Raw genomic sequence first — 25,477 nt, 5'->3', positions numbered from 1 at the left:
GACGTTCTCCGGCCAATAACCAACAGCGGGATCTGGATACCCATGTTGGCTCCCACATGTTCCACGATGATCTCATCGGATGAACCACGATGTCGGGGATTCAATCAATCCCGTATTCAATTCCCTTTGTCTATCGGTATGTTACTTGCCCGAGATTCGATCGTCGGTATCCCCATACCTCGTTCAATCTTGTTATCGGCAAGTCTCTTTACTCGTTCCGTAACGCATGATCCCGTGGCTAACTCCTTAGTCACGTTGAGCTCATTATGATGATGCATTACCGAGTGGGCCCAGAGATACCTCTCCGTCATACGGAATGACAAATCCCAGTCTCGATTCGTGCCAACTCAACAGACACTTTCGGAGATACCTGTAGTGCACCTTTATAGTCACCCAGTTACGTTGTGACGTTTGATACACCCAAAGCACTCCTACTGTATCCGGGAGTTGCACAATCTCATGGTCTAAGGAAATGATACTTGGCATTAGAAAAGCTCTAGCAAACGAACTACACGATCTTGTGCTATGTTTAGGATTGGGTCTTGTCCATCACATCATTCTCCTAATGATGTGATCCCGTTATCAATGACATCCAATGTCCATGGTCGGGAAACCATAACCATCTATTGATCAACGAGCTAGTCAACTAGAGGCTTACTAGGGACATGTTGTGGTCTATGTATTCACACATGTATTACGGTTTCCAGTTAATACAATTATAGCATGAATAATAGACAATTATCATGAACAAGGAAATACAATAATAACCATTTTATTATTGCCTCTAGGGCATATTTCCAACACATATGCATAAGAGCCCCGTGCCGCTCCCAAGAGAGGCTCCGGCGCAACCTAGATCCCTGCCGCCGCCACCCCCACCTCGCCTCTCCCCTCCCTCGCCGCCGCCAGGCAAAGCCCGTGCGTGCGTCGGCGGCGACGGGACTCTTCCCTCCCCACGAGACGTTCGGGCGGTGCGGGACGGCCGGCCTTGTGGAGGCGCGCTGCTCGGCGGGGCGCACCGGGCGGGCAGCGGCTTGGGGTGGCGCCGGTGCTCTGCTGCACCGGGAGGAGCGAGGTGGCGCGTAGCACGGCCATGTGCGGGCCGACGCGCGAAGCTGGCGCGGGATGGCCGCGTCCGGCGGTAGAGGGTGGGGCGCTGGGGCGGCGGCCCCGGTCCGGGCTCCCAGCGTGGACGGTGTGCGTGCGTGCGGCGGCGCTCGGCTTCGGATGTGCGCGTGGGGTGCGGATCGAGGGTCGGGCGCAGCGACGGCTGGCGTGTGTCGGGCGCGGGAACCAGCTGGGCGTAGCGGATTTGTAGCTCTGGAGCACGAGGTGTGCTGCAGGCGGTGGACCTGCTCGTCTGCTCTGCTGCTTCGCTCACGGCTCAGATGTGGATCGGGTGCGAGTTGTTTCCTCGATCTGGTGCTGCTTTTCGCTATGTGGTGTTGGTTGTTGCGGTGGTGGTGGCCGCGGTGGTGCACGGCGGCTTCGGCTAGGGGGTGGTGCGTGTCTGGTCGTGGTGTATTGTGGGATCCCGTGGCGAGAGTGAGGTCGGCCTCGACAGGAGTTGTGGTTTGTTGGCGGCGGTCGGTGGTGGCAGGTGGTCAACACATCTCCGGGAGAAATCCTTGCTCCGTCTTCACCGGAGCCAGCGACGGCGGCGTCCGCGGGTGTCGTGATCTTTCTTGGAAGTGTCGTCGTGGAGGTGCTCCTCCTCCCCACGGCTTTGGATCCGGAGGGAAACCTCAGACCCACTGGATCGGGCGATGGTGGCGTCTTCGCATCTTTCTCCTCCTTGGGGGCATCGTCTCGGAGCTGGCTACGACTAGGAGACAGGTGGATACGGCATCTTTGTCGTGGAAAGCGGCATCTTCGTCGTGTGGTTTGCTGAGGCGGGGCGACGGTTTCTGTTTGGCAACGATGATGGCGTTGAGAGGAGCTTGGGTCACGGCGTGGTCTTCGGTAGTCTGTTCTTCCCGGCGTGTCTGAGGTACTCTTCCGTGGTTGCTGGTTGCTTTGAAGTCGGAACTGCGTTGGAGCGAGTCCAGGTGGTGATGATTACAGGCATTCGGTGGTCGTTTGCGGAAGGCACGGTCGGCGCAAGCCCTGCATATTTCCCTTGTGTTGCTCATCGTCAAAGTCGGAGCTGTCGGTTGCTTACGCGTGTGGCCATCCGTTGGCATGTGCCGTCGTGGTTTCTGTTCCATGTCGGTGGCCAGGTTGGCCGGTGGTGCCAATGTCATGTGGGTTGTGTTGTATTGGTTTTAGCCTGGTTTTTCGTCAATTAACCGAGCGATTTTCTTCTTCTTAATCAATGAAAATGGTAAGTCTTTTGCCTCGTTTTTTTTTAAATCAGATGCATGGATCACTACTATTTTGCCTCTTTTCGTTATCTTGTTAGCGACTCTTATTCTATCTCCTAATTAATAGGCAAGTCGGTTAAGATTACCTTCTGTTAAGACCACCTTCTGTTAACCGGTGTCCCAAGTCCTTCTAGTGATTGCAAGTTGCAACGCTGCCGGGCGGCATATACATTTGAGATGGCACCGGTGGATGGGAATGCAGCACTAATTATTTGTAGTGATCTTGCACACTTTTATCGACTCGTTGGTTGCCGATTACTTTGGAGCGAGTAGCACATGTCTCAAGCATGGAGTAGATCGATTCATCGGTACGCAGCAGGCTGGCTAGCTAGCCGATTGATTACAAGCGGTGCACATACATGCACAAAGAGTTTTGCCCCAGCTGGGTTGCACTCGTACAGTACGTGACGTGCACAGAGATGCGGATGTGCTGACCTGTTAGCAGACGCTAATTAGTCCGGTCATGTAGCTCCTTTAGTTAGCTGATGAGTTAGTTTCATCTGTCATCGTGCCTTATAATCTGGTCAAAACTGTAGTATAAGAACACCACCCAAACACCCGATAGTTTTAGTAAAACTGAGAAAAAAACATGGTTTAAAGAAACTGTAGTATTCCTTGGCCACACATCAAAATACCGTTGGTTTTCAATTAAACAATTACCACGGTTTTCTAAAAACTTTGTTGCCAAACTAGGTGGTGCTCGCCTTAGGTTGCCTAACCGTCTTATAAACAATGATTGAAACACTCCATTTTTTATTTCACACCGTGGTGAGGTATACTCCGTCGAACAGATCCGTTATTACAACGCCAGGTAAACCGCAGTACAGCTAAAATTCGTAAGATTTTTATCCGTGATACTTTCACTCTTCCTAGCTAAACAAACCTACAAGGATCGAGGGAGGCACTCTATGCAAGGGTGGGTGGTATCCAGATGTAACCGTGGGTCTGCATGTACCCAACCTTCTCACTCAGTTCATCAGCTTCCTTGGGGCCTCGGCTGCCAGGCTTGTATGAAACAGCCTTCAGCTTGCCAGCGTCGATGTCGTGCAACAAGGGAGTGAAGATCTGCCAGGCAGCCTGAAACAACCAGATACGACGTCAGTGGCAGAACGGAAAGTAGAAGAGTTCCATTCAACCAGATACAATGTCAGTGACAGAATGGAAACAAACCTTCAGCTCATCTCGGCGCACAAAGTGTTGCTGGTCTCCTCTTATTCTGTGGAAACATGTATGCCCATCAGTCCGAGTTACCATTATAAAGGACATGGGTATGTAAAACTGTATGTATGCATGATTTACTGATTTTAGGACTGAACAAATTTCTCTTTCAAGAAGCAACATAAATTAGGGAAGGATGGTACATACGTATCCAAAATGAGGCGCTCGTATGCCTCTGGAATTTTGACATCTTGGTAACGCATCCCATATGACAGATCAAGTTCACTCTGTTCAGTAGCCATTTCCAATCCAGGTTTCTTCACCTGCACGAATTCATGTAAAATCAATAAATTATATTAGGGGCTCTGTTCTGCTCAACATGTCAGAAAATTTTACTGCAGAAAAACAGAATGAGACATTACTCATACACAAGTAGCTGGACTTACAGTTAGTTTCATGTACATGGCTTCTGATGGCTGGAGGCGTATGACAAACTCATTTCTTCCCTGCTTCTTACCTTCAACATGTTAAATTTAGTTGTCATTAGATCTCAAATTATGACTTGGACATAAAGAAAGAACAACAAACAGAGCACACAAATATTGATAGCAAAAATGCATCAACAGGAGAGGCATTCAACAAGACACTAACCTAAAACGTGGCCAAAGAGTCATCTTAATCTTACACCCTAGCAAATCTACTACAAGTAACATGCCATGGTAGGGTAGGGCAAGCTTACAAAATATGATATATAGTGTAACTAAACTTTAGACAAGTAAAGCATTACATACTATGTTAGTGGACAGCCAAACACTCTTGTGTTGTTTATCCAGTTGTGTGTTTTCATGGATTTCTGTGCATGGACCAGTTTTGACTATTTTGTGTACTGTCAGTGGAACTTCACATAGTAGTTTCTTGTTTCAGATGTGGAGGTATCAAACTTATGGAAGTGCTCTTCTAGTTTTCTACTGCCTAGTCTGCCTAGATAATGTAAGGGCATTCGTTCATATTTTGTAGTAGTATTGAAAACACTGGATTAGGTAGTGACTTTGTATGCACACAGAATTCAGTGCACCATGAATTAACTTCGGAGTACATACATTTAAAAATGTCACCGGGAACATCCTTGAACTGCACACGAATTTCTGCTTTTCTTGAGTTTAATGCTTTACCAGCTTTAAGAATGAAAGGAACACCTGTTGGATATGAATATTTGGGAGTTAATACCAAAACTGAAGATACTATAATCCAGAACAAAGGCATATCAAGTCAAAGAAGAAATGCTGGTTAAAAGACATACCTTCCCATCTTTCATTGTGTACCCTAAGTACAATAGATGCAAACGTTGGGGTATTAGAGTCATCTGGCACTGTAGGGTCATCCTTGTAGCCCTGATATTGTCCAAGGACTACCTCTTCGTCCTTTATCGGGTTCACGGATTGCAGAACCTGACATTAACAAAGGAAATTGATTTTGGTTAGGACTAACTAGAATGAAAAACATAAGATGTGTACTCTGATACACTAGTTTGTTGTAACTAACAGATCTGCACTATAGTAGTAGCGTGCGGAGGGTAGAGGGAGATAAGAACCTTGACTTTCTCATCTCTAATGTGCTCAGGCTTAAGAGATACAGGCTTTTCCATTGCAACCAAACAGAAAACCTGCAAAAGGTAGCAATAATTTATTAGTGGGCTGTTCAATGCCTAAGAACATTTGTACTCTACAAAGAGTTCTACAATAGTTTATTAGTTTATTAGTTAAGCCATATTTGATTCAGCATGAAAGCTGTGCCCGTCATTGTTAAATACAATGAAGCTGTGCTGAATATTTAATAATCTGCTGCCAAAAAATAGCCATGGAACTAGAGATAAGTTTACAAAAGTAGTAAAAAGCTAGTTGGATAAGCTGGAATATCATAATCCACAGCAATGGCAAACGCAGCCTTACATGTATACAAGTTATATAACATAAAGTGTTTATCTGTCTCAAATCAAGACAAAATACTAAAGCCCATGATAAAATGACGAAATAATATCGTATGGAATCTTATAGTTTTTACCTGCAACAAATGGTTCTGAATGATATCACGGATGATTCTGCAGTAACAAGAGGGAGGTTAGGTACTTCTATGCTAAATAATGAAGATATGCAAGTAAAATCCCAATAGTTAAGGATGATATAAGCATACTGAATTTTACTACAATTCAGTAATGAGTGATTTGGTTGCTGTAAAATTATAATCTAATAACTTACAATGTTGAACTCTACAAAATTCTAAAATAAAGCCAAATACACCATTCTCACTTTCAAATACAAAAATGAACATGTTGATCAATAAGGACCAACTAGGAATCTAGGACCTGTGACATATCTAAAATATGTAAACCTTGCTTACCAGATATTTTACGAGGTCAATATGCTTATAAGGGCATGATTTCATATTATGGAACAAAGGGTACAATTTTGTATTAGACAACTTATTAATAAAATGTGATGTTTCTACTTACCCATATTGATCAAAATATCCTCCACGTCCATCAGTTCCGAAGTCCTCCCTGAATACAATCTGTAATATTGGATACGTTACAGACTGAAGCTATTATTAAATTCCTACTTTGTAGCTGCCGCACAACTTCTTGTTTATGTGGGGGTCATGAATGTCAGTTCAATTCAAAAAGATAAAATAAATTATAAGCAGGAAAATCTTATGCAATAACCCACATAAAATACATTCATACATGGTGCAGTAACTGCAGGTTATGCATTTCTTGCGTAAGCAATTGTAACTTTGTAAATTACCTACTTCTAACTCCTAAGTGCTAACAAGACAACGTAAAACAAGCATACCTGTATATTATCAACATTGTCACGGTTCCAAAGTGGTAAGAACAAACGGTTCGCAAAACGAAGCACAAGCTGTGAAATGTTATTAGTTCAAAACGAATTAGCCCAATGCTAGAAAAATAGAAATATCTGATTAAATTTATAAACATTACCAAGTTTTGGACCAACTCTTTTCCCAAGTAGTGGTCAATCCTGTAGAGTTGATCTTCCTCGAATAGCTCCCCAAGTTGGGAACTCAATTCTTCTGCAGAGTCCAGGTCCCTTCCAAAGGGCTTCTCAACAATTACTCTAGTCCATCCAAAGCGAGAAGCTACAGACACAACGTTAACGTTTATCAAATTGACAAAAGTAACAGTGCAATTTAGCACAGTAGCGTGTAGTTCTGTTTTTTTTTTTCTGAGCTGAAGTAACAGCAGGTAGAAACCAGATGATCATGTCCTCGTCACTACTGCACAGCTGGAAGTGCTAAATAAAAACGTATGCATTTATTACCCTATAAAATAAAGCAAAGGAAAAGGGTCCTGATGAAGATAAAGCTTCTGAGAAAGCATAGAAAAGAAACTTACTTGGACTCATGCAATATGTTCGGATCATTTTGCACACTGAAGGGTAGACAGATGGAGGCAATGCCAAATAAAAGAGCCTACGGGAGCTTCCTGAGTTGTTTGACATCTCATAATCTGATATTTCCTTGTTCAGTTTTTCAAAACCTTCTCCACTGTCATAGGAACCACTGACATATTTTATCTGCAATACATATTAACCACAATGAAATGCATGTTGCACAAGGAATTATGAGTAGTTATATACAACAACTTACCAATTGCAAGAATTCTGAAACATGTTCCTCTGAGGCTCCTTTAAGGTATCTGTAATTTTTTGTAAAGATAAACCGTCAAGACATGCTAACATGATGGTTGAAGTTCGGTGAGTATACGAACATGCTTTGTCAGTTTCAAGAAACCACCATCTCAGTTCATATAGCATATCGCAGATCAACAGTATCCGTGCTTAAATACAGGAATAAAGTCTAATTTGGTAGACATCCGTCCTAGTATGCAAAATTACGGTGGATACAGATGCACGTATGCTTAAAAGATGCTAGAAGTGTTTAAATGCAACAGCATGATGTAAAAACCTGGAGTCATTTTTTCGAGGACACAATAGAGCCAAGAGCCTTCTTCTAAATAATGTTTTACTATGGAAAGTAAGGAGGTTTTTTGCACAACAAACACAAATTCTATGTTAGGCAACCATAGAATTAATTCCAGCCATCAGAAACTTACGCACGGATGCGCCCTCTCAACCCATCATCAGAAAGATTTGTTCTCGCATACCCCACTATATGCACTTCACCAGATTGTAAGAACCCCTGTAACACATAGCAATTAAAGTAAATAGATATTTCAACTGACCTAAAAGGTACAGTTTATATAACAGAAACTGTGCAGAAATAGCACGCAAGTAAAGACTACGTTTATGTATTTGCAAATGGTGTTAACACAGGTTGTTGTTGAATAAGTAGAATCTTAAACCATAGTTTTCCACCAGTCCGGATTAACTCCTAAAACATTTAATTCATATCCAGGAACAAAAATGGTTACAGCTGTTTGCACTTATACTTGTGTTCAGTGAATACCAATTATTCCTTTTTCTGGAATGCCTCAACTCAATGTACATTCCCTCTAACAATAGGTTTTGCAAATTGCATAAGAACAGCTAGTTATTGTCACATCACCTGCTCAAAAAGGTGGTAGAGTGCCGGGAACGTTTTCTTCTTGGCAAGATCTCCAGAAGCCCCAAGTACAACGATGGTGAGGCACCCTTGCTCCAAAGGAAGTTCTAGGTCCTTTGCTAATGAGTTGAAACTGCTTTGTCTCGATGACGCCGAGGAGTCAGTTCCCGCCATGACAAATAGGATGATTTTTCCTTCCTTCAACAGTACACCTAACCAAGTGAGGAAGATATGGTTAAATGGTAAGATTATCTGAACTTAGCCTAACAATTGTCATGGCACTCATCGAAATGGAAGATTCAATATCAGACAAAATTAGCTAGCAGAACGTATGAATGTTTCGCTTTGTTTGGCTTATCCGATGCATTGCCAATTTATACTATTGTTGCCCTTAAAAGCTGGAAACAGAAATTGCATATGGCTAGATCCAAAATCGCATTTCCCCTGAACTATTTGTAATGCTCGGTCTACCTCACTCTTCTGATAACAGAGTGATCTCAGCTTATCTCTCCAACAGTCAAGAAACACTGAAACCGTTATGCATCTAAGATCAACATAGCAGTGTTTGACGACCTCATCTAAATTTAAGAAACCAACAACCAACATGTACCATTAAGGATTACACCGATCGCAACCTTAAAGACGCTGAAATCAGTCATACAACTACTGTACACAACTCAAGTCCAATTTGCACAGCTATCAAGGAAAATAAGCCCGTGGTTGAGTCCGGAGTTTGATCTTGCAAAACTTACTTGCGGTGAAAACAGTAAGTAATTCTAGCAGCAGAACTGAACTGAAACAGGAAACCAAAACAACATTCTCTGATTCATCGCAACACACCAAACCGCTTTCCGGCAGAAAGAAGGCCCGGCGAAACATCCGAAACAGAAAAAACGTGCAGTTCCTAAATACTAGTAGTACTCCAGAGCGAAGGAACCCCGTTACACCAGGCTTAAGCTTGACCACAACTCTCGCCATTGAATGGGAGAGATCCTCAAAGAGAAAGAGAAATCTGGGAGCGACAAGAACATCTCCATCGCCGCGGTAGGCATCACGAGTACGAGATCCAACGCCGAAAAATCTCACGGACAGAAACACGGCGCGGTTTGCGGAGAGAATCTGGAAATAACCGAAGAAAAGCGCGCACAAGACGGCGACCCAACCCACCAAAAACCTCCCGAAAATCCTTGCCAGAACAGGGCAGGCAGAGCGTAGCAGAGCAAGACGGACTGCGACGAGCCGCGCCACGCCACCGATCGAGAAACCTCGGAACTACTCGCGGAAGCAAACAGGAGAGACTCTCCCACGAGAGACAAGCGAGAAGAATTGACGGCGGCCGGGGGTTGGAGATGGATCACTGACCAGTTGCGACCGAGATTCGCGCGCGCGGCGAGCGGGCGCGCCGCGTGGGAGGGAGGAGAGTTACTGCCGAGATGCTGGGTGGGTAGGAATGGGGAGGGGGGTGGCTCCTTCCTTCCTTGCCGACTGTGGTGGGATTGGCAGCTCCGCCATTTATACCCACCCACGACGGCGTCACCTCGGCCGCCTCCCGCTTTCGCCTCACCTGTCCACTACCTACCCGTCTTTCGGCCTGGGCAGGGGGGCTGCGTGCTCTGTGCTGTGCCACCAACCGCGGAGCGTACGTGTATCTGACAGTGCGAATTTTCAGGACTTCAGAGGGGGCTTATGTGAAAAGGAGGCGCGGTAACGGCAAGGAAAAAGTTGTCGATTGTCCCCGTCCGTTGATTACTGTATACTGCACCATTTATTTATATATAGAAAATAAAATTGTTTGTGCGCCTGTGCGGCTCTTGCTTCTAGACTTCGATTGTTCCTTTTGGAGATTTGATAAAGTTTAGCATGATTAGCAAATGGTCCCCGTGTATAAAGCGGAAATGAACAAAAACCATATCCCCGGACTTAAGAAATAGTGGCGGCATTTGGTGAGATATGTATGGTGTCATCAGGCACCACTGAGAGATAAGAGTGTGCATGCACTTTCAATAGCAACAAATAATGATTTTCAAGCAAGAACCTTAGATGTATGAGAGGCATAGAATGAAATCCTTTTATTCGTTTATTTTTTGAGGAAACACTTGGGGGAGTGGGTGCACACGTGAATATATCACTCAAGTCAACAACAACAAGTTACAACCTCCTCTGGTGCGAAAGAAAAATTTTGAAATAGGAAATTTTCTATAGTGGTACTATTCATGCCTTTGGTTCAAAATAATGGGGAAAGGAAAATTTTCTTTGACCACTTATTATAAGGGAAAGCTCAGCCTGGAATTACAATATGCCCCATGTTGCAACACGGGGGGGGGGGGGGGGGGGGGGGGGAGGCTCGTGTTCATGTGGGAGTTCAACCTGGGATTTGCAACATGACCCATGTTGCAAAAGATGTGGGGCAGCATGAGGCGTGTGACACGTGTGTGGGCCCGATATTACAACATGGCTCATGTTGCAGTTGCAACACGTCTCATCTTGCAAAAGGGTGGTGCAACAGCAGAGCCGGTCAAAACACATACCAAGTTGCAATGAAAATGTATTTCTTTCACATGAACAATAGAAAATGGTTCGATGGAGCGCAACACAATTCCTGTTGCAAAGCTCTGATCGCAACACAAGTCGTGTTGCGAATGGGCTGGAGCACATACCTGACGCGGGAAAGATCGGACGGCAAGTGTGCACACCATCCAATGGTTGCCATATAGTCGATGGGATCTGGTTATCGTCCGACTGACGTGTAGCGTCACCCAAAAGATATTGCCTCCTTCAAGTGTTGTATTCTCAGTTAGCTGGTTGCACACTACATGAAGTGAGGGTGGTGTGTGACAAGCTTTTCTAGGTTAGTTACAAGGAATAAAATTGAGTATACACATGCGAAGGAATATTTATATAAATGAAAATCTTATTGATCAGATGTCGGCTCAGAACAATTCTCGAGCGAACACTCTATGGGCCGTTATTGAGGCACACGAATCTCATGCGCGTTCACTGGGAACAATAGGAGGTAACGACTGGAGAAAACACAATTGTTCGCTCTTTTGACGCTACCTGGAGAACGACCTTCGCGAGGGAACCTTTTCCCTATATTAACACCATGGCAATTTCTATGTCTACCATGGCAGTTTCTTCTGATGCAACATAGCAAATTCCTCAAGATATGCGTCACAATTTCTCTTATACATCCTGACAATTCTCCATGTTATAACATGATAATTCTCCTCTTTGCATCATCGCAAATCATGCGCATTCGTGGCGACTTTTCTCCTATTGTAGGATGGCAAGCTCTGTTTTTGCCATATGTGATTCTCTTGTATGCATGGCAATCTACACTGTTGCGACATGACAAATTCTTGAAAATTCTTTTTGCTAGCATGACAATTTATCATTTTCAACATGGTAAAACTTTTAGTAATAGCATGAAAAATATACATGCTATAACATGTCAATTCCTGAGCGTTTTCTAGGAGTGGTTTTTTGAGGGAACACTTCTTAATGATGCCATTCACTCAAACAAGTCTCCTGGAGAGTGAAGGAAATATGCCCTAGAGGCAATAATAAAGTTATTATTTATTTCCTTATATCATGATAAATGTTTATTATTCATGCTAGAATTGTATTAACCGGAAACATAATACTTGTGTGAATACATAGACAAACAGAGTGTCACTAGTATGCCTCTAATTGACTAGCTCGTTGATCAAAGATGGTTATGTTTCCTAGCCATTGACATGAGTTGTCATTTGATTAACGGGATCACATCATTAGGAGAATGATGTGATTGACTTGACCCATTTCGTTAGCTTAGCACTCGATCGTTTAGTATGTTGCTATTGCTTTCTTCATGACTTATACATGTTCTTATGACTATGAGATTATGCAACTCCCGTTTACCGGAGGAACACTTTGTGTGCTACCAAACATCACAACGTAACTGGGTGATTATAAAGGTGCTCTACAGGTGTCTCCGAAGGTACTTGTTGGGTTGGCGTATTTCGATATTAGGATTTGTCACTCCGATTGTCGGAGAGGTATCTCTGGGCCCTCTCGGTAATGCACATCACTTAAGCCTTGCAAGCATTGCAACTAATGAGTTTGTTGCGAGATGATGTATTACGGAACGAGTAAAGAGACTTGACAGTAACGAGATTGAACTAGGTATTGAGATACCGACGATCGAATCTCGGGCAAGTAACATACCGATGACAAAGGGAACAACGTATGTTGTTATGCGGTCTGACCGATAAAGATCTTCGTAGAATATGTGGGAGCCAATATGAGCATCCAGGTTCCGCTATTGGTTATTGACCGGAGACGTGTCTCGGTCATGTCTACATAGTTCTCGAACCCGTAGGGTCCGCACGCTTAACATTTCGATGACAGTTATATTATGAGTTTATATGTTTTGATGTACCGAAGGTTGTTCGGAGTCCCGGATGTGATCACGGACATGACGAGGAGTCTCAAAATGGTCGAGACATGAAGATTGATATATTGGAAGCCTATGTTTGGATATCGGAAGTGTTCCGGGTGAAATCGGGATTTTACCGGAGTACCGGGAGGTTACCGGAACCCCCCGGCAACATAATGTGCCTTAGTGGGCCTAGGTGAAAGAGAGGAGAGGCGGCTAGGGCTGGGCCACGCGCCCCTCCCCCCTAGTCCGAATAGGACAAGGAGAAGGGGGCGGCGCCCCCCTTCCTTCTTCTCCCTCTCCTCTTTCCCCCTTCCCAAGTCCTAATCCAACTAGGAAAAGGGGGGAGTCCTACTCCCGGTGGGAATAGGACTCCTCCTGGCGCGCCCCAAGGCTGGCCGCACCTTCCCCCCTTTGATCCTTTATATACGGGGGCAGGGGGCACCCCAAAGACACAACAACAGATCATTGATCTCTTAGCCGTGTGCGGTGCCCCCTCCACCATATTACACCTCGATAATATCGTAGCGGTGCTTAGGCGAAGCCCTGCGTCGGTAGAACATCATCATCGTCACCACGCCGTCGTGCTGACGAAACTCTCCCTCAACACTCGGCTGGATCGGAGTTCGAGGGACGTCATCGAGCTGAACGTGTGCTGAACTCGGAGGTGTCGTGTGTTCGGTACTTGATCGGTCGGATCGTGAAGACGTACGACTACATCAACCGCGTTGTGTTAACGCTTCCGCTGTTGGAGAACGTAGTAATTTCAAAAAAATTCCTACGCACACGCAAGATCATGGTGATGCATAGCAACGAAAGGGGAGAGTGTTGTCCACGTACCCTCGTAGACCGAAAGCGGAAGCGTTAACACAACGCGGTTTATGTAGTCGTACGTCTTCATGATCCGACCGATCAAGTACCGAACGCACGGCACCTCCGAGTTCAGCACACGTTCAGCTCGATGACGTCCCTCAAACTCCGATCTAGCCGAGTGTTGAGGGAGAGTTTCGTCAGCACGACGGCGTGGTGACGATGATGATGTTCTACCGACGCAGGGCTTCGCCTAAGCACTGCTACGATATTATCGAGGTGTAATATGGTGGAGGGGGGCACCGCACACGGCTAAGAGATCATGATCAATTGTTGTGTCTTTGGGGTGCCCCCCTGCCCCCGTATATAAAGGATCAAAGGGGGGAAGGGGCGGCCAGCCTTGGGGCGCGCCAGGAGGAGTCCTACTCCCACCGGGAGTAGGACTCCCCCCTTTTCCTAGTTGGATTAGGACTTGGGAAGAGGGAAAGAGGAGAGGGAGAAGAAGGAAGGGGGGCGCCGCCCCCTTCTCCTTGTCCTATTTGGACTAGGGGGGAGGTGCGCGCGGCCCAGCCCTAGCCGCCTCTCCTCTCTTCCACCTAGGCCCACTAAGGCCCATTATGTTGTCGGGGGGTTCCGGTAACCTCCCGGTACTCCGGTAAAATCCCGATTTCACCCGGAACACTTCCGATATCCAAACATAGGCTTCCAATATATCAATCTTCATGTCTCGACCATTTCGAGACTCCTCGTCATGTCCGTGATCACATCCGGGACTCCGAACAACCTTCGGTACATCAAAACATATAAACTCATAATATAACTGTCATCAAAACGTTAAGCGTGCGGACCCTACGGGTGCGAACTCATAATATAACTGTCTCGGTCATGTCTACATAGTTCTCGAACCCGTAGGGTCCGCACGCTTAACGTTTCGATGACAGTTTTATTATGAGTTTATATGTTTTGATGTACCGAAGGTTGTTCGGAGTCCCGGATGTGATCACGGACATGACGAGGAGTCTTGAAATGGTCGAGACATGAAGATTGATATATTGGAAGCCTATGTTTGGATATCGGAAGTGTTCCGGGTGAAATCGGGATTTTACCGAAGTACCGGGAGGTTACCGGAACCCCTCGGCAACATAATGGGCCTTAGTGGGCCTAGGTGGAAGAGAGGAGAGGCGGCTAGGGCTGGGCCGCGCGCCCCTCCCCCCTAGTCCGAATAGGACAAGGAGAAGGGGGCGGCGCCCCCCTTCCTTCTTCTCCCTCTCCTCTTTCCCCCTTCCAAGTCCTAATCCAACTAGGAAAAGGGGGGAGTCCTACTCCCGGTGGGAGTAGGACTCCTCCTGGCGCGCCCCAAGGCTGGCCGCACCTTCCCCCCTTTGATCCTTCATATACAGGGGCAGGGGGCACCCCAAAGACACAACAACTGATCATTGATCTCTTAGCCGTGTGCGGTGCCCCCCTCCACCATATTAAACCTCGATAATATCGTAGCGGTGCTTAGGCGAAGCCCTGCGTCGGTAGAACATCATCATCGTCGCCACGCCGTCGTGCTGACGAAACTCTCCCTCAACACTCGGCTAGATCGGAGTTTGAGGGACGTCATCGAGCTGAACGTGTGCTGAACTCGGAGGTGCCGTGCGTTCGGTACTTGATCAGTCGGATCGTGAAGACGTACGACTACATCAACCACGTTGTGTTAACGCTTCCGCTTTCGGTCTACGAGGGTACGTGGACAACACTCTCCTCTCTCGTTGCTATGCATCACCATGATCTTGCGTGTGTGGAATTTTTTTGAAATTACTACGTTCCCCAACAGTGGCATCCGAGCATGGTTTTATGCGTAGATGTCATATGCACGAGTAGAACACAAGTGAGTTGTGGGCGATATAAGTCATACTGCTTACCAGCATGTCATACTTTGGTTTGGCGGTATTGTTGGATGAAGCGGCCCGGACCGATATTACGCGTACGCTTACGCGAGACTGGTTCTTCCGACGTGCTTTGCACAAAGGTGGCTGGCGGGTGTCAGTTTCTCCAACTTTAGTTGAATTGAGTATGTCTACGCCCGGTCCTTGCGAAGGTTAAAACAACACCAACTTGACAAACTATCGTTGTGGTTTTGATGCGTAGGTAAGAACGGTTCTTGCTAAGCCAAGTAGCAGCCACGTAAAACTTGCAACAACAAAGTAGAAAACGTCTAACTTGTTTTTGCAAGGCATGTTGTGATGTGATATGGTCAAGACATGATGCTAAATTTTATTGTATGAGATGATCATGTTTTGTAACCGAGTTATCGGCAACTGGAAGGAGCCATATGGTTGTCGCTTTATTGTATGCAATGCAATCGCCATGTAATTGCTTTATTTTATCACTAAGCGGTAGCGATAGTCGTAGAAGCAATAGTTGGCGAGACGACAACGATGCTACGATGGAGATCAAGGTGTCGCGCCGGTGACGATGGGGATCATGACGGTGCTTCGGAGATGGAGATCACAAGCACAAGATGATGATGGCCATATCATATCACTTATATTGATTGCATGTGATGTTTATCTTTTATGCATCTTATCTTGCTTTGATTGACGGTAGCATTATAAGATGATCTCTCACTAAATTTCAAGATAAAAGTGTTCTCCCTGAGTATGCACCGTTGCCAAAGTTCGTCGTGCCCAGACACCATGTGATGATCGGGTGTGATAAGCTCTACGTCCATCTACAACGGGTGCAAGCCAGTTTTGCACACGCAGAATACTCAGGTTAAACTTGACGAGCCTAGCATATGCAGATATGGCCTCGGAACACTGAGACCGAAAGGTCGAACGTGAATCATATAACAGATATGATCAACATAGTGATGTTCACCATTGAAAACTACTCCATTTCACGTGATGATCGGTTATGGTTTAGTTGATTTGGATCACGTGATCACTTAGATGATTAGAGGGATGTCTATCTAAGTGGGAGTTCTTAAGTAATATGATTAATTGAACTTAAATTTAACATGAACTTAGTACCTGATAGTATCTTGCTTGTCTATGTTGATTGTAGACAGATGGCCCGTGCTGTTGTTCCGTTGAATTTTAATGCGTTCCTTGAGAAAGCAAAGTTGAAAGATGATGGTAGCAATTACACGGACTGGGTCCATAACTTGAGGATTATCCTCATTGCTGCACAGAAGAATTACGTCCTGGAAGCACCGCTGGGTGCCAGGCCTGCTGCAGGAGCAACACCAGATGTTATGAACGTCTGGCAGAGCAAAGCTGATGACTACTCGATAGTTCAGTGTGCCATGCTTTACGGCTTAGAACCGGGTCTTCAACGACGTTTTGAACGTCATGGAGCATATGAGATGTTCCAAGAGTTGAAGTTAATATTTCAAGCAAATGCCCGGATTGAGAGATATGAAGTCTCCAATAAGTTCTACAGCTGCAAGATGGAAGAGAATAGTTCTGTCAGTGAGCATATACTCAAAATGTCTGGGTATAACAATCACTTGATTCAACTGGGAGTTAATCTTCCGGATGATAGCGTCATTGATAGAATTCTTCAATCACTGCCACCAAGCTACAAGAGCTTCGTGATGAACTATAACATGCAAGGGATGGATAAGACGATTCCCAAGCTCTTCGCAATGCTAAAGGCTGCGGAGGTAGAAATCAAAAAGGAGCATCAAGTGTTGATGGTCAATAAGACCACTAGTTTCAAGAAAAAGGGCAAAGGGAAGAAGAAGGGGAACTTCAATAAGAACAGCAAGCAAGTTGCTATTCAGGAGAAGAAACCCAAGTCTGGACCTAAGCCTGAGACTGAGTGCTTCTACTGCAAGCAGACTGGTCACTGGAAGTGGAACTGCCCCAAGTATTTGGAGGATAAGAAGGATGGCAAGGTGAACAAAGGTATATGTGATATACATGTTATTGATGTGTACCTTACTAGAGCTCGCAGTAGCACCTGGGTATTTGATACTGGTTCTTTTGCTAATATTTGCAACTCGAAACAGGGACTACAGATTAAGCGAACACTGGCCAAGGACGAGGTGACGATGCGCGTGGGAAACGGTTCCAAAGTCGATGTGATCGTCGTCGGCACGCTTCGGGATTAGTATTAGACCTAAATAATTGTTATTTGGTGCCAACGTTGAGCATGAACATTATATCTGGATCTTGTTTGATGCGAGACGGTTATTCATTTAAATCAGAGAATAATGGTTGTTCTATTTATATGAGTAATATCTTTTATGGTCATGCACCCTTGAAGAGTGGTCTATTTTTAATGAATCTCGATAGTAGTGATACACATATTCATAATATCGAAGCCAAAAGATGCAGAGTTGATAATGATAGTGCAACTTATTTGTGGCACTGCCGTTTAGGTCATATCGGTGTAAAGCGCATGAAGAAACTCCATACTGATGGACTTTTGGAATCACTTGATTATGAATCACTTGGTACTTGCGAACCGTGCCTCATGGGCAAGATGACTAAAACGCCGTTCTCCGGAACTATGGAGAGAGCAACAGATTTGTTGGAAATCATACATACAGATGTATGTGGTCCGATGAATATTGAGGCTCGTGGCGGATATCGTTATTTTCTCACCTTCACAGATGATTTGAGCAGATATGGGTATATCTACTTAATGAAACATAAGTCTGGAACATTTGAAAGGTTCAAAGAATTTCAGAGTGAAGTTGAAAATCATCGTAACAAGAAAATAAAGTTTCTACGATCAGATCGTGGAGGAGAATATTTGAGTTACGAGTTTGGTCTACATTTGAAACAATGCGGAATAGTTTCGCAACTCACGCCACCCGGAACACCACAACGTAATGGTGTGTCCGAACGTCGTAATCGTACTTTACTAGATATGGTGCGATCTATGATGTCTCTTACTGATTTACCGCTATCGTTTTGGGGTTATGCTTTAGAGACGGCTGCATTCACGTTAAATAGGGCACCATCGAAATCCGATGAGACGACGCCTTATGAACAATGGTTTGGCAGGAAACCAAAGTTGCCGTTTCTTAAAGTTTGGGGCTGCGATGCTTATGTGAAGAAGCTTCAAACTGATAAGCTCGAACCTAAATCGGAGAAATGTGTCTTCATAGGATACCCAAAGGAGACTGTTTGGTACACCTTCTATCACAGATCCGAAGGCAAGACATTCATTGCTAAGAATGGATCATTTCTAGAGAAGGAGTTTCTCTCGAAAGAAGTGAGTGGGAGGAAAGTAGAACTTGATGAGGTAACTGTACCTGCTCCCTTATTGGAAAATAGTTCATCACAGAAACCGGTTCCTGTGACGCCTGCACCAATTAGTGAGGAAGTTAATGATGATGATCATGGAACTTCAGATCAAGTTGTTACTGAACCTCGTAGGTCAACCAGAGTAAGATCCGCACCAGAGTGGTACGGTAATCCTGTTCTGGAGGTTATGTTACTAGACCATGACGAACCTACGAACTATGAAGAAGCGATGGTGAGCCCAGATTCCGCAAAATGGCTTGAGGCCATGAAATCCGAGATGGGATCCATGTATGAGAACAAAGTATGGACTTTAGTTGACTTGCCCGATGATCGGCAAGCCATAGAAAATAAATGGATCTTCAAGAAGAAGACTGACGCTGACGGTAATGTTACTGTCTATAAAGCTCGACTTGTTGCGAAAGGTTTTCGACAAGTTCAAGGGATTGACTACGATGAGACCTTCTCACCCGTAGCGATGCTTAAGTCTGTCCGAATCATGTTAGCAATTGCCGCATTTTATGATTATGAAATTTGGCAAATGGATGTCAAAACTGCATTCCTGAATGGATTTATGGAAGAATAGTTGTATATGATGCAACCGGAAGGTTTTGTCGATCCAAAGGGAGCTAACAAAGTGTGCAAGCTCCAGCGATCCATTTATGGACTGGTGCAAGCCTCTCGGAGTTGGAATAAACGCTTTGATAGTGTGATCAAAGCATTTTGTTTTGTACAGACTTTTGGAGAAGCCTGTATTTACAAGAAAATGAGTGGGAGCTCTGTAGCATTTCTGATATTATATGTGGATGACATATTGCTGATTGGAAATGATATAAAATTTCTGGATAGCATAAAGGGATACTTGAATAAGAGTTTTTCAATGAAAGACCTCGATGAAGCTGCGTATATATTGGGCATCAAGATCTATAGAGATAGATCAAGACGCTTAATTGGACTTTCACAAAGCAAATACCTTGACAAAGTTTTGAAGAAGTTCAAAATGGATCAAGCAAAGAAAGGGTTCTTGCCTGTGTTACAAGGTGTGAAGTTGAGTAAGACTCAATGCCCGACCACTGCAGAAGATAGAGAGAAGATGAAAGATGTTCCCTATGCTTCAGCCATAGGCTCTGTCATGTATGCAATGCTGTGTACCAGACCAGATGTGTGCCTTGCTATAAGTCTAGCAGGAAGGTACCAAAGTAATCCAGGAGTGGATCACTGGACAGCGGTCAAGAACATCCTGAAATACCTGAAAAGTACTAAGGATATATTTCTCGTTTATGGAGGTGACAAAGAGCTCATTGTAAATGGTTACGTCGATGCAAGCTTTGACACTGATCCGGACAATTCTAAATCGCAAACCGGATACGTGTTTACATTGAACGGTGGAGCTGTCAGTTGGTGCAGTTCTAAACAAAGCGTCGTGGCGGGATCTACGTGTGAAGCGGAGTACATAGCTGCTTCGGAAGCAGCAAATGAAGGAGTCTGGATGAAGGAGTTCATATCCGATCTAGGTGTCATACCTAGTGCATCGGGTCCAATGAAAATCTTTTGTGACAATACTGGTGCAATTGCCTTAGCAAAGGAATCCAGATTTCACAAGAGAACCAAGCACATCAAAAGACGCTTCAATTCCATCCGGGATTTAGTCCAGGTGGGAGACATAGAAATTTGCAAGATACATACGGATCTGAATGTTGCAGACCCGTTGACTAAGCCTCTTCCACGAGCAAAACATGATCAGCACCAAGGCTCCATGGGTGTAAGAATCATTACTGTGTAATCTAGATTATTGACTCTAGTGCAAGTGGGAGACTGAAGGAAATATGCCCTAGAGGCAATAATAAAGTTATTATTTATTTCCTTATATCATGATAAATGTTTATTATTCATGCTAGAATTGTATTAACCGGAAACATAATACTTGTGTGAATACATAGACAAACAGAATGTCACTAGTATGCCTCTAATTGACTAGCTCGTTGATCAAAGATGGTTATGTTTCCTAGCCATTGACATGAGTTGTCATTTGATTAACGGGATCACATCATTAGGAGAATGATGTGATTGACTTGACCCATTTCGTTAGCTTAGCACTCGATCGTTTAGTATGTTGCTATTGCTTTCTTCATGACTTATACATGTTCCTATGACTATGAGATTATGCAACTCCCGTTTACCGGAGGAACACTTTGTGTGCTACCAAACATCACAACGTAACTGGGTGATTATAAAGGTGCTCTACAGGTGTCTCCGAAGGTACTTGTTGGGTTGGCGTATTTTGAGATTAGGATTTGTCACTCCGATTGTCGGAGAGGTATCTCTGGGCCCTCTCGGTAATGCACATCACTTAAGCCTTGCAAGCATTGCAACTAATGAGTTTGTTGCGAGATTATGTATTACGGAACGAGTAAAGAGACTTGCCGGTAACGAGATTGAACTAGGTATTGAGATACCGGCGATTGAATCTCGGGCAAGTAACATACCGATGACAAAGGGAACAACGTATGTTGTTATGCGGTCTGACCGATAAAGATCTTCTTAGAATATGTGGGAGCCAATATGAGCATCCAGGTTCCGCTATTGGTTATTGACCGGAGACGTGTCTCGGTCATGTCTACATAGTTCTCGAACCCGTAGGGTCCGCACGCTTAACGTTTCGATGACAGTTATATTATGAGTTTATATGTTTTGATGTACCGAAGGTTGTTCGGAGTCCCGGATGTGATCACGGACATGACGAGGAGTCTCGAAATGGTCGAGACATGAAGATTGATATATTGGAAGCCTATGTTTGGATATCGGAAGTGTTCCAGGTGAAATCGGGATTTTACTGGAGTACCGGGAGGTTACCGGAACCCCCCGGCAACATAATGGGCCTTAGTGGGCCTAGGTGGAAGAGAGGAGAGGCGGCTAGGGCTGGGCCGCGCCCCCCTCCCCCCTAGTCCGAATAGGACAAGGAGAAGGGGGCGGCGCCCCCCTTCCTTCTTCTCCCTCTCCTCTTTCCCCCTTCCCAAGTCCTAATCCAACTAGGAAAAGGGGGGTTAGTCCTACTCCCGATGGAGTAGGACTCCTCCTGGCGCGCCCCAAGGCTGGCCGCACCTTTCCCCCTTTGATCCTTTATATACGGGGGCAGGGGGCACCCCAAAGACACAACAACTGATCATTGATCTCTTAACACCTCGATAATATCGTAGCGGTGCTTAGGCAAAGCCCTGTGTCGGTAGAACATCATCATCGTCACCACGCCGTCGTGCTGACAAAACTCTCCCTCAACACTTGGCTGGATCGGAGTTCGAGGGACGTCATCGAGCTGAACATGTGCTGAACTCGGAGGTGCCGTGCGTTCGGTACTTGATCGGTCGGATCGTGAAGACGTACGACTACTCAACCGCGTTGTGTTAACGCTTCCGCTTTCGGTCTACGAGGGTACGTGGACAACACTCTCCCCTCTCGTTGCTATGCATCACCATGATCTTGCGTGTGCGTAGGAATTTTTTTGAAATTACTACGTTCCCCAACAGAGAGAACATTCATTTGCTTGTATGACCCCCATGAAGGAACGTTCACACGCGTTATTGTTGTCCTTATATAAAGCAAATCATGTTATGCACCTCAATCATTTATATAAAGCTATTCGGACTTATTTTTTATCTTAATCCTCTTTATTTGTATATGAAATCCTTTTGGGGCTTTTTCATTGGTAACTTTTCAAGACACATCAACCCGTACCAATTTTGTATTTAAAAAATCATAATCATTTAACCCCCAATGCGACATACATTTTCTCATGGCACCCTATATACCTAAATAGTTGATCTTCAACATATTATCTTAACATGCAATTATACCACCTCAACATGCATTAATTTACGGAAAAAGATCCACCTCAATATGCAACCATGCAAAAAGACTCAAATATTTTAATTATACTATGCTACACATATTCAATAAATATTTTATAATTATGCAATATTCATATATAGATGCCACCTCAACCTACAACCATGCATGCAAACTAGCAAAGGACTCAAATATTATAATTATATTATGCTACTCATATTCAATAAATATATTATATTATGTCATAATCATATGTATTTTAGTTTTAGTTCTTCTATTATTAATCCAAATATTCATACTCATATTCACATAACCAAATCTCATTGTAATATATTGCAAACAATTCCAGCGGTAATGCGGGGTATCATCTAGTATGTTAGATATCGATCCCAAGCTTAACTTTCTTTGCCTGCATGGGTCTTTGTTTAGTTTTAGTTCTTATATTATTAATCTAAATATTCATATTCGTATAACCAAATCCAATTGTACTATATTGCAAACAGTTCCCACGGTAATGTGAGGCATCATCTAGTATGTTAGATGATCGATCCCAAGTTTAACTTTGTTTGCCTGCATGGGTCCTTTTTCAACAAAAATAACAGAAACTCTGTGCTTGCTAGTTATGATGTGTCACTAGCAAAAATATTTGCAAATAACATTCACATAAAATTATGATACTATATATAAGTGATAAAAAGGATGTTATTAGGGCATGTGCAATGGTGTTATTTTAGAAGTGTCAGCTAAGATAAATGCTAAGATGGAGGAAAGGGAAACCATAATAAAAGGTTTGCTTTCTTTAATTAAAATATAATCTCTTAACAACAACATGTCTCGTCACATATTTAGGGATATCTTGTTATTAGAGATAAGACTAGAAAATAACCAATTATACATCATTTTATTGTCTTCTCTAAACTACATGATGGACTTAAGATAAGATTGACTTATTAACCACTCCCTCAACTCTTCCATATAGTCTAGCGAATTGTAACTTCGTGTGTAAATGAGGCACGTTAGGGGCTCATATACTTAGGGCATCTCCAACGTGTACCCCTAAAACGAACATTGTATTTGTCCATGGACACGTCCACGGACAGTGATATAGGAGGCGTCCATCCAACCATGCTCATACATTTCGAATCAAATTTGAACAAATCAGACAAATATCATTCAAATCGGATGATTTTTGTTTAAACCAGACCAAAGTCATTACACTTTCAACATATTTCAACTAGCAAAAGCGGATGAGTCCTTTTTAACATAGTTGGAATGAGCGTTGGCTGTGGGGGAGCCCGTGTCCCACGTCATGTCTTCCCCATGTCCAACAAACTCACCAGTCGGCCGTGAACCCTGGGAAGTGATGTTGCGGGAGGAAAAGAATAGAAGTGTCCTTCCTAGAACCCAAGCCGTGGTGGCTCCCATGTCCTACTCTTCCTCATCGAAGTCCGCCTTGTCGACACCGCCAAACGTGGACGTGTCGACCTCGTGGTCGTGGCGGCGGGGCGCGAACCGCGGTGGATTCGCAACCATCGTGGAGCTGGCAACATCTGAGATCGTCTGTGCCTTCTCTTTGTCTGCTGCCACGTTGATCTCCGTGAACAGGGCGTCTCTCTCCGCCAGCAGGACGCGCAGACACCATCGCTTGCAACATATCCCACAGGCGCTATGCATGGAATGATACAGCGTCCGCTATTCATCCAGGAAGCCCGGATCCTCCACGAGCATGGCCGTGCGGTATCGTCTTTGGCCTCCTCGATGGCTATTTGCCCCTCAGCCGATCCTCGTCGAGGAACTATAGGTTGTAGCTTCACTCATCCCCCGCATGCCGGAACGCTGACACATGTGACGCGGACTCCTCTTCCGCCATGACGGCGTTCAAGTGCAGGGGCGCTAGCTCATCGTCGGACGCCTCCTCCATCGTTGGTTCCTCGTTCCTAACCTCCGGTGAGCTAGGTGACAAGCTTGGCTTAGTCCGTCATACACGACGGGTCTACCAGCCGGTCGCAATGCCGACCAACTCATATTTATACTCAGTCGAGAGGCTCTCCCACATAGTTCTAGATCTCGCGGTCATGGCGGACATGGTGCATTGGTGTTGGTCGCGTCGGGCAAGGAGACAACGTTTAAATAGAGGAAATCGGCCGGGACACGCGGCGTGGTGTGTCAATGCGAGCCCCAGAGTGTGTTTCCAAGTCTTCGAACCGGTTTAGTGTTAGCACGCGGACAGACGGGAGCCGGTATGAATGCGGTGCACAGCTATGCAGTCCCGTTCGGTCACGCGTCTCCAGCATTGAAACATACGCGGAGACCGGGCGGCGCTCTCGGTCGGTGCGCCGCTTCAATGTCAGCTCCAATGAGAGGTCACGTCCGCTCTAAGCCGGCATCAATGCAGTGCTAGCGCTCTTGAGCGGCGTGAGCGGCATGAACGTGCGGGAACTGCTTCGCGCGGGAGAGGGCGCGGGCACAGGATAATTTTCTGGTGGGTCCGGGATGGCAGACACGTACGTGACAACGGTCAGGATGCCCGCAAAGCTCATCCTGATTTGTGTCCGGTTTGCCGGAAAACAAACGACGAGACCGCTCCGCAAACAGATGAGATACCGTGTTGGATGGTAAAATGTGTCAGGTCCACTCGGTTCGAAAGGTTGCTGACCATTCGAGTGTCCGCCTTGGAGATGCCTTGTTCTTCGCAATGATGTTATTTCTTTGTGCGAGGTGTTCTTCTCCACACTTGTGGCTGCACATGAACACTATTCCAGGTAATCCAGAGAGCAACCGCACATTAATGCTAGAGCCTTGATTGTTTGACTAGTTGGTATATTTTGGCAGATTTTTGTGGGGGTGAAGGAAAATGATTACTAGTTCGTCATGGATGGTGGCGCAATCTGCCGGTCTCGAAATTGCAACTGATAGTATAAAATTCGTCAAACCATAGTTCTACGAAAATACATACTTGGGAAGAGAAATCAAACATCGGATTTTCAAGTGTTTTTTTTCCGAATACACAAAGCTTGCGTATGATTTTATTGATAGAGTAAGTTTAGAATGATTACATA

General features: G+C 44.9%; 1 protein-coding gene across 1 annotated transcript; it reads right to left on the bottom strand.

Annotated features, from left to right (window-relative positions):
• Positions 1-3,096: 3,096 nt before the first annotated feature.
• LOC109757116 (glucose-6-phosphate 1-dehydrogenase, cytoplasmic isoform) lies at positions 3,097-9,755 on the bottom strand. The gene is made up of 16 exons (XM_020315952.4): positions 9,465-9,755; positions 8,106-8,314; positions 7,654-7,739; positions 7,188-7,236; positions 6,934-7,114; positions 6,520-6,677; positions 6,371-6,439; positions 6,031-6,089; positions 5,583-5,619; positions 5,113-5,184; positions 4,822-4,969; positions 4,622-4,717; positions 3,968-4,038; positions 3,729-3,844; positions 3,534-3,579; positions 3,097-3,440 (listed from the first exon to the last, which is right to left on the bottom strand). The coding sequence occupies exons 2-16, from the start codon at positions 8,274-8,276 to the stop codon at positions 3,270-3,272; spliced, it is 1,530 nt and encodes a 509-aa protein (XP_020171541.1). The 5' UTR covers positions 8,277-8,314; positions 9,465-9,755; the 3' UTR covers positions 3,097-3,269.
• Between the last annotated feature and the right edge of the window lie 15,722 nt (positions 9,756-25,477).

Source organism: Aegilops tauschii, chromosome 2 (assembly GCF_002575655.3).
Source record: "Aegilops tauschii subsp. strangulata cultivar AL8/78 chromosome 2, Aet v6.0, whole genome shotgun sequence".
NCBI classification, from domain to species: Eukaryota; Viridiplantae; Streptophyta; class Magnoliopsida; order Poales; family Poaceae; genus Aegilops; species Aegilops tauschii.
Note: the sequence above shows the minus strand (reverse complement) of the source record. Positions and strands in the feature narration are given on the sequence as shown.

Excerpts from the sequence above, each read along its gene's own strand:
- LOC109757116 (XM_020315952.4), bottom strand. The coding sequence starts at position 8,276 with ATGGCGGGAACTGACTCCTCGGCGTCATCGAGACAAAGCAGTTTCAAC. Across the intron at positions 5,620-6,030 it reads GGATATTTTGATCAATATGG|AATCATCCGTGATATCATTC; the intron begins GTAAGTAGAAAC and ends TTGTTACTGCAG. Across the intron at positions 3,580-3,728 it reads GAGCGCCTCATTTTGGATAC|AATAAGAGGAGACCAGCAAC; the intron begins GTATGTACCATC and ends ATGTTTCCACAG.